At 35.1% G+C, this 9,680-nt stretch overlaps 1 protein-coding gene across 3 annotated transcripts in view; it reads right to left on the bottom strand.

The window, feature by feature from the left end:
- Positions 1-2,551: 2,551 nt before the first annotated feature.
- Hook3 (hook microtubule tethering protein 3) overlaps positions 2,552-9,680 on the bottom strand; it is a 136,169-nt gene continuing 129,040 nt past the window's right edge. For all 3 annotated transcript variants that reach the window (XM_004626668.2, XM_023709994.1, XM_004626669.2), the window contains 3 exons: positions 7,774-7,878; positions 7,546-7,617; positions 2,552-2,868 (listed from right to left, as the gene is read on the bottom strand). In XM_004626668.2, coding sequence (XP_004626725.1) covers positions 2,728-2,868; positions 7,546-7,617; positions 7,774-7,878 — 318 coding nt within the window. In that variant the 3' untranslated portion in view covers positions 2,552-2,727. The remainder of the gene's footprint in view (positions 2,869-7,545; positions 7,618-7,773; positions 7,879-9,680) is intronic.

Raw genomic sequence — 9,680 nt, 5'->3', positions numbered from 1 at the left:
GATCAAGCCCAGCACCTTGCACATAGCAGGTAAGCACTCTCCCAGTGGGCTATGTCCCTAGCTTAGCTTATTCTTGGATTTCTGACACCTAAAATATATTGATAGTATTCCTTATAAAAATCTGCTTTAATTTTATTTCATTTTTATTTCTGTCCTTTTGAGACAAGGCTTTTCTATGCAGTTCAGGCTAGTCTTTAAATTACATTGTAGCCCAGGCTGGCCTTAAACTCACAGTGATCCTCCTGCCTTAGCTGGAGTGCTGGGATTACAGGCATGCATCACCATGCCTGGCCTGTTTTTAAACATCATAAAATGTTTAGAAATATTTCTTCTATGTAATGAAAATAACATACCAAGCTTTAAGGGCACAGTAAAGAGAGTAAAAGTTTTAACTGTGGACACTACAATTACAGAGGACAATAAATGCTGAAGAAAATCCAAAATAAAACTTTTAAAAAGCTTGATACTTTTCTAACCCCTTAGAAAATATCTGAGTAGGTGTGTGGCCAGGAGTTCAAGAATGGGCAGTAGTACAGATAAAAAAAGCCTCTCACTTTACAGACGTAATTCATTTAATGAGTAGCTCGCAGTCTCTTTGCTTTCATCTATCTTATCCTGTGAACATTAATTTCTCAATAATTTAATTTTTATCAAGATTAGTGTTCAGATCCCAACCTGCTTTAAAAATGATTGAATCTTTATGCTTCTGTGAAATAAAGGTGGGGTCAGAACCTTCTTACATTAAAAAAAAATCTTTTATTGTGAAAACCTGCAAAAAGGTGATAAATGTCTGTAATTCCAGGCACTCAGGAAGCTGAGGCAGGGGTATAGTTTGAGGCTGGCCTGAACAACACAGGGAGACTGTGAGACAGACAGACAAATGTTGACCAGATCTACCTAGCCTACAAGCCCACAATCATTCTAGTCACTTGGTTTTCTCCACTGTTACTAACTCTTGTTGCTTTAATGTTCTTAGTGGGCAAAAGTAATCACATTGTCTTCGGAACTCTCACATTTAACTTAAAAAACTGCACAGTGCATGGCGTCATTTCTGTGTATGTTCTAATACCCTTCTTCAAGAATGATTTCTGAGAATAAAAACACTATACTTTTAAGTCAATTTTGTTATAAAAGGGGAAAGAGCATTTAAAAATCAAACACATAGTTTCTAAAAATTCTTAGTTACACTGAGCTGACTTAAATTACTTATTTATAATTTAATACACAGAGCTAAATGAAACCTGAACTTCCAAATAGCCAGTGCATGAAATATCATCAGCATATTATATTAGGTGACCTATGTAAAACAAAGAACTGACATAACTTCAAGATTGTTTTGCTTTTAAGAAACGTGCTATGGTGTAACAAAAAGGCCAGATGGGCACTTAAATATAATTTGGGACCAAATACTTACACAAATCAGTATGGAAAAAGACTAAAGGCATTTCATTTTAAAGTGAATGATGTCTCACATTTACATAGCACCTTATATAGAGAAAGTGCTTTACATGATTTCTTGACAGTCACTTGTCAATGTAAATAAATGTAGTCTATAAGCACTTTGAGGCAAGCAAATACCCAAGAAAATCTACTCACTAACAAATTCTTGGACAAGTAGATATAACTAAGAAAAAGTATGAAGACATCTGTCATAATATCACATACAGAAGTCATTCATGATCTTAATGGCTGATAAGAAAATGTTTAGCAGGAACTACTGAAAAATGGAAAGGTTTAAATGAAGGAATAAAAGTAAAACAAATGAGGCACAAGTGAACAAACTGCCCAACAGGTAAGGCTTCCTATAACCATAAGTATGTGAAAAAGAAATCATTTAGCTGTGGAGAAAAGTTGAAATTATAAATGTGAAACACATGGCTAGAATCTGATTCTGTTATTAAGTTATTCCAAAGCAAGGGAAAAAAATTAATGTACTACCTGATTTCTTTCTTGTATAATTTCTCCTCATATAACATTACCAATGCGTTCATTTCTGCTAGCAAACAGAATAGCGCTGAATAATAAAAGTTCACGGATTTATGTTTTAAAAATTTTCTCCAAAGCTTAGGACAATTTAGTTTCCTGTAAACTCATTTTTTTTCCCCTCTAAATAATTCTGCCAGGTGCTTTAAGTAAGATAAGATTCAATTAGCACCTCTGCCAATGTATTTAAGTCTTTGCAAAAAGTGCACTTGTCAACCATTCTGTGCAGTAAATATGTAAGTTATTTGAAGTGCATTGTGAAAACAGATTAATACATCATAAAAAGATTAATTCCCTTTAAACAAAGACATTCTTATAAAGCACAGTAACACAGAAGCACAATAAAGAATATAAATTGTATATCAATTGTTGGCAGAAAATCTAATTCAATACAAAGCCTATACCATTGGGAAGAGGACATTTCCATACAAAGAAAAGTATTACACTATTATACAACACTTAATCAGACACTTACAAATTTTTGGCACATTAAAAGAAACTAAAAAGTGTACGAATAAAGAACAAAGAAACTAAAACAAAGATATGAGACAGACAGACAGAGAGAGAGAGAGAGAGAGAGAGAGAGAGAGAGAGAAAGAGAGAGAGAGAGCGAGCTCAATGTAAAACACTAAATACGGACATAGAAGAGAAACAAAAAAATAAGCTGGCTGAGTTTCCTGAAATGTTCTATGTAACAGAAGTATGCTTCAATGCAGGTTGTTTACTTCTACTGGCAAGACTTCTCTACCTTGCTGTGGCTGGCTGAACGTGGCCTGGATAAGATCTTCTTGTGCTGGTTGCTTGTCTTTGCCTAGCTAGAAATGACTGCCCTGAACCAGTGCTAGCTAGTCTATCTTCAGCTGCTTTTTTATGCAGAGTCATTCCCTGTAACATTAAGGAAAAAAAAAGTAATCAATGAAAAAATAGTGGAATATGTTCTTACAGAAGAAAATTTCTTGTAATGGTAATCAACTTTAGGACCTTGTGCTTGTCAGGTAGGTGCTGCATAATTATATCCCCAGGCCAGAAGAAAATTTCATTATGTATAATTTGTTACACTACACAGTAAAGCAGTTTAAGAAATATTGATTCTATTTATTATAGATTAAGATCTTTTAATGGCATTTATTTCCAACAATTAAGAACCAATCTTTTGGAGAAATTAAGGCTTACTTTTCTGAATTTACAACAGATAATGGAAAGATTTTTGGAATATGTTACCCATACCCCCCATTCAAATTAAATGTATTTTTTTGAGGTACTGGGAATCAGACTCAAGACCCATGCTTGCCAGGCAGATGCTGAGAAATTAAACACATAAAGTGACTTTCTAAGGAAAAAAAAATAATTGTAGTAGTTGATTAACATAGGTTTTGAAAATCAAAAGGGCTTATTTAGAAAGAAAAAACACTTAATGCAATTATTTCTTTTTTTAAATGCAATTATTTCTTATGACAAACGCCACACTGGGTATTATACATACCTCCATGCTGTTTTTCTTCACTTCAGAGCAGACCTGTATTCTCAAATTAAGAAAAGTTCCTAACTGCCCACTACAGAGGGCCCAACCAAGAGCAAGGGGGTCTCTTTTGAAGAAGTAAAGGTCACCTATTTCACCTTAGAGAGGCAGCAGGGCTCAAAACACCATCACAGGAGTGTTAAATGTCAAAGTGTTCCCAGAAGGTGGAGGAGTAACATGAATAATAGCTTACTTTATAAAGGTAGACATCCAAGAGCAGATCAGGAAAAAGCAGTTGTGGTATTATTTTAATAAACCAATGAAGAAAGGTACTGCATAATTATAGAAACTTTAGGAACTGGGAGGTACTATTTAATCTCATCAATAACTGGACACAGGTAATCTGTAAGATTAGAAGCTCTCTCCTCTCCACCTGTCTTTCATTCATTCATTCATTCATTCATTCATTCATTCATTCATTCTTTCTTTATTTATTTATTTATTTATTTATTTATTTATTTATTTGGTACAGGGTCTCACTATGCAGCCCGGACTTGTAGTGACCTTCCTCTCTCAGATTCCCAAGTACTGGGATTAGAGGTGTATGCCACCATGCTTGGCTAGAGGCAAATTTTCTTATTACTGCTTAGTTCTAGGAAAACACTGGTCCTGGCTTTACACTGCCTTTTTTTTTTTTTAATGAACATTTTACTGTTTACATTGTTTTTTATTTCTGTATTTAGGACAGGGTCTACAGGGTCTTACTACATAGATCAGACTCATAGTGATTCTCCAGTTTTCAGCCTCCAAAGCACTTGGATTATAGGCACATGCCACCACGCCCAGTCTCAATCACCATCTGAGCACGCCCCAGGGATGGGGCGAGCAAGGATCAAATGCAGACCTCTATGCTCTACCTAAGCAGGCACTTTAATCCACTGAGCTATCAGGCTGGCCCTCTGATTTTGCATTTTTAACATAATTTCAATCTATCATATCTCCCCAGATATCACACAATTCCCTAATGAAAAATTCCAGCATAACTTTTTTTAAAGTCAACCTGAAAACAAATTATTTAAAGATTTGAATAAAATAGACAAACATCTTTTGACAATCTTTATTTTATCTGTATCTGGACTAAAATCTAGACTGTATAAAAAATTCAACATTGTTGAATTCCTATTACTACGTTTAGTGAAATTTTGTCTTGTTTCTAATTTTTTTTTTACTATTTTATATTCTTTAAAAATAAAAATAAAAAACCCACACAAAATTAAAGTCCCCCAAAACAAAAGATCCAATCAAAAAGTGGGCAACTAAAATAGACACTTCTCAGAAGCAACACAAATGGCCAATGAATACATGAAAAATGTTACATCAGAGATACCACCTTACCCCAGAAAAAATGACTATCATCTAAGAAGAAATGCTGGTGAGGATGTGGGAACAAAGGAATTCTTCTACATGTTGGTAGGAATGTAAATTAGTACAACCACTTGGGAAATCAGTAAAGATATTCCACAAAAAACAAAAACAAAAATAGAAATTACATTTGATCCAGCCCTTCCCCTTCTAGGTATCATCTCAAAAGCGTTAAAGTTATCATCTTAAAAGGATGTCTGCAAACCCATGCTTACAGCAGCACCATTTATAATAGCTAGGTCTTGGAAACAGCACATATATCAATCAACAGATAGATGAATAGGGAAATATTTTATTTATACATAATGGAGTAATACACTACATAAACAAAGATAAACTTCAGGTATTCATAAGCAAATAAACTTTTGATTTTTTAAAAAAATGTATTTAGTACAGGGTCTACAGGGTCTCACTACAGACTGGGCTCGTAGCAATCCTCCTGTTTTCAGCTTCCCAGGAGCTGAGATTACAGGCATGCGCCACCACACCTAGTCTCACTGGCTGTCTGAACATGCTCCAGGGACAGGGCTGGCACAGCTTGTGGTACCGGGGATCGATCCCTGGCCCCTGTGCTTTGCCTATGCAGTTGCTTTAGTCTGCTGAGCTATCTGGCCGGCTCTGAACTTAACTTTTGGGAGAGGTACTGTGAATTGAACTCAGATGTCATGCTTGTCAAATAGGTGCTACATTGCTGAGCTATCACCCCATCCCCAAATGAATTTACCTTGAGAATAGAATGGTGAGTGAAATAAGTCAGACATACAAGGTTAAATATTGTATGGTTTCTCTTATATGAGAAACAAAAAAATACACAAATTAATAAAGAGAAAAATAGTAGATAAATAGAAAGAAGTTCAAGTAATTCTCCAAGTTATCTATTGTTTCAAAAATATTTTAATATATATGCTAATTGGTTTCATTTGTACTACTAGTTTCTTTTGTTCATTGTACTGTTATCTGTTTCTTCTTTGTAAGAGAGAATGTTTTTATGACGTTCTCTGAGCAACATTTTGGCAATTTTTTTATGATAATAAAACATAGTTTATTAGCTGCTATTCTCTATTTTGTATTGAAGTTTTGTATTTTTTAATAAAAGAATGCCCTTTGTATTTACTTGTAGTACATTAAAACAAAAAATAAACTCTAATTTAGCTACCTATATTGAAATTATAACTTATTTAAAATATTATAGCTTTTTTCACTTCTACACTTGCAGCAATTCATTCACATTCTTTACACTTTTAAAACCCTTACATCCATCATAAAACTATTCTTTGCACTAATTAATATGTTTTTCCAGCCCTCAACAACTCCATTTTCATTTAAGTTGGCTGACATGCAGGGTTTTCTGAATGTAAGCAACATGTAGTTACTGGTTATCTAATCTTAATATAGTTTGTATAAATCTGTTTACTCTTTGAAGAGTTAAAAATTAGGACTATGCTTTTTTGGGGTGTTGTTTTTTTGTGAGACAGGATTTCACTATGTAGCTCAGACTTTGAACTCATGGTCATACTCCTGCCTCCCAATTGCTGGGGTTACTGATGTGCGTCTCCATACCTGGTGAAGACTACTCTTTAGTGTCAAAGTCACAGAATAAATCTGTTTCTGTAAGCAATAGTACGTGAAACCACACAAATCGATTAATAATGTAAGATTATTAATGAAGACTAAGATACAGAGCTACAAGAATGACATTACTAAGCTTAACAGAGGAATAGTAAAAATCGGGATTTATTTTCAGAGAACTTCATTTAAATGTGTGGTTTTGTTTCTATGTTTAGATTTTTATTTTATCATTTTTTATGTTTAGATTTTTAAGACATCTACATTTGTTAATAATATTCTACACTCAAAATTATTTCTTTTCTAAAAATAGTTGTGTTGAAATCTTAGTCTTGACCAATACTAAGACAAATTTGACTAAGATAAATATAAATGTTGATACATTATGAAATTTATGAAATTTTAGCAAAGATCAAAGCCCACTGCTAGACCAGGGACATTAACCCTCGAGAAGCAGTATCAGTTACTACTGCAAAACAAAAACAATGGTCTTATGCTAACAGAAGCATAGGGCCAGAAGAATATGTTGAAAGGAATCTGGTTTGGTTACCTGTTTCAGACACAGAAGTTGTTTCATTGGGAAGAATAAGAACAAAAGGAAGAACTGAGAAAAAATACGAACACATAGTTCTTCAGATAAGAATGTTGATGAGCATTCAGTTTTCCCTGAATACATTTACAGGGTTCTGGGACATTGAACTTAAAAGCCTCCAGAGGAGTTAAGGTCTGTGCCTGAAAACATGTCCCCCCCATGGCACAGCGAGGCTGTCCTAAACGTAAGTTCTACAAAGGCACTGGGGCAGTCACACACCAATTAGGTCAGAAAGGTGATGCTCATAAGGACTGTGTTCGTACATGATTAATGTTCCTTTCCCTGCAACGTGTGGGCTGACACTGAGCTTTCTATCCTCTATAGTACCCAAGTCTTCAAAATGCATTCACTGTTCACAGTGGTTATCATATTTGCTTTTCAGTCCTCAGGTCAGGACTGAGGTTTTGTTAGTGTGTGTTAGGACAGCAACAACTTTCTCATTCTTTGGTTATAGTAAAGAAAAGGCAATATAGGAAATATCTACTGAACTTTCTATTATGTTCTAAAATGCTATTTGTCTTACCATATTGTACCAGGCACTAACAATATATTTCTCCTCCATGTCTCTTTGACTCTTCGTTTTCTCATATTCTTTCTAAAGAATAACCAAATATAAACATATAAGATAATTCAATATAAACAAAATATTACAATTGCCTAAATCCATAGACATAATTATGTAACACAGCAAGGCTTCTAGCAAATAATCAAACATCAAAATAGTATTTTATTGTACAGTACAGTAAACTACCTCTAATGAATGGAACAGTCGGTCCCGTTCCTGGAGTTGATTTTTAAGAGCTTGTATTTCTGGTGCTGCTCCTTGATTTTGTTTAGGATCTAAAGTACGGATAACCTGCAAGAGTAATGAAAGAAAAATTTACAAAGTCTTGGGCTATGAGCATAACTTGGTAGTAGACTGCTTGCATATCAAGTGTAGGTTCCTGGATTCAATCCCCAATTCAATTCAAACCTGCTTTCCCATACATTTCTCTAAAATACCTTTCTTTCCAGTCCAACTTTTCAAAGGAGTCTCCACACTGATTTCCATAATGGTTGCACCAATCTACATTCCCACCAGCAGTGGAGAAGGGGTCCTTTTTCCCCACAGCCTCTCCAACATTAGTTGTTGGTTGACTTCTTTATCATAGCCATTCTTTCTGGGGTGAGATGATATCTCAATGTTGTTCTAATTTGCATTTCACGGATGGCTAGTGATGTGGAGCATTTTTTCATATATTTATTTGCTTCTTTAATTTCATCCTCTGAGAAGCATGTGTTCATCTTGGATGCCCATTTCCGGATTAGGTTTTTAATTTTGGGGGCCCTAGTGTTTTTTAGTTCTTTATAAATTCTAGAGAGCAGACTTTCGTCTGAGTACTTATTTGTCATGATTTTTTCCCAATTTGTGGGTTGTCTTTTCACTTTGTTGGTAATTTTTTTGACATGAAAAAACTTCTCAGTAAGAGCAGGTCCCAGTTGTTAATCCTTTCAACTGTTTCCCATGTGATTTGATTTCTGTTCATGAAGTCTTTGCCTACCCCTATGTTTTCAGGAGTTCCTCCTACTTTCTCTTCCAGGAGATTTAGTGTCTCTGCTTTAATGTTTAGATCTTTAATCCATTTTGACTTTAGTTTAGTGCATGGTGATAGGCCTGGGTCAAGTTTGAGTTTTCGGCATGTAGAGAGCCAGTTTTTCCAGCACCATTTGTTAAAGAGGCTATCTTTCTTTCAGTGAGTATGTTTGGCCCCTTTGTCAAAGATAAGGTGGCCGAGTGTGTTCATAGGGGCTTCATATCATAGGGATATATTTGTGCCTATGTTTATAGCAGCACAATTTGTGATACCAAATCTTGTTAACAATCAAGATGCCCATCATGTTAGGAATGGTTGAAAAAGATGTGGTATTTTTACACAATAGAGTATTACTCAGCTATAAAGAATGATAAACTCGAAGCCTTTATATTGAAGTGGATGCCACTCGAACACATACTCATAAGTGAAATAAAGTAGACACATGTGTAAATATCGTATAGTTTCCCTAGTATAAGAACTCAAAAGAAGAAATACAAATAGAAAGGTATAATACAAGTAAAAGGAAAGCAAGATCTCAAGGACTAATCAAAAGAGGGAAAGAAGAAGACCTAGGAACCATGAATAAGTCAAGCCATGCAGTTATATGTAGAAGATGGGCAAGGCAATGATCCTGAGAATCTCCAGAAGATTTTTGAATCTAGCAGTTAATTGGAAAGATTCTCACCCTGACTAATGATATATACTGATACCTGTGAACTAAGCAACGGCACTGAAAATGGTAATCTGTAATAGTAGTTTCATGCTTGGAGTGCCTGTCATTCTGGTCTTCTGAATACGGGCTGCTTCTCATGACATGCCATTTGCTGCTGTGCTGTCTCTCGGGTAGATGATTGTTCAAAAGAAGGGGGTGGTGAATAAAGGCAAGAGATAGGAAAAGGAATATTGTGGGACTGTCCTGCTTCAAGGTTGTATATGGTTAGATTATTGGACTTACGTATAAACATAAGAAGTATATAATTCGGGGCTGGTGAGATGGCTCAGTGGTCTAAAGCACCTACTTAGAACAAGCTAAGCTAAGCAAAGCATAGCACAGGAACCACGGTTCAATCCCACAGCACCACAT

The sequence above is a fragment of the Octodon degus genome, unplaced genomic scaffold (genome assembly GCF_000260255.1).
Source record: "Octodon degus isolate 3935 unplaced genomic scaffold, OctDeg1.0 scaffold00016, whole genome shotgun sequence".
Classification (NCBI taxonomy): domain Eukaryota; kingdom Metazoa; phylum Chordata; class Mammalia; order Rodentia; family Octodontidae; genus Octodon; species Octodon degus.
This window is presented reverse-complemented; position numbering and strand designations above follow the sequence as displayed.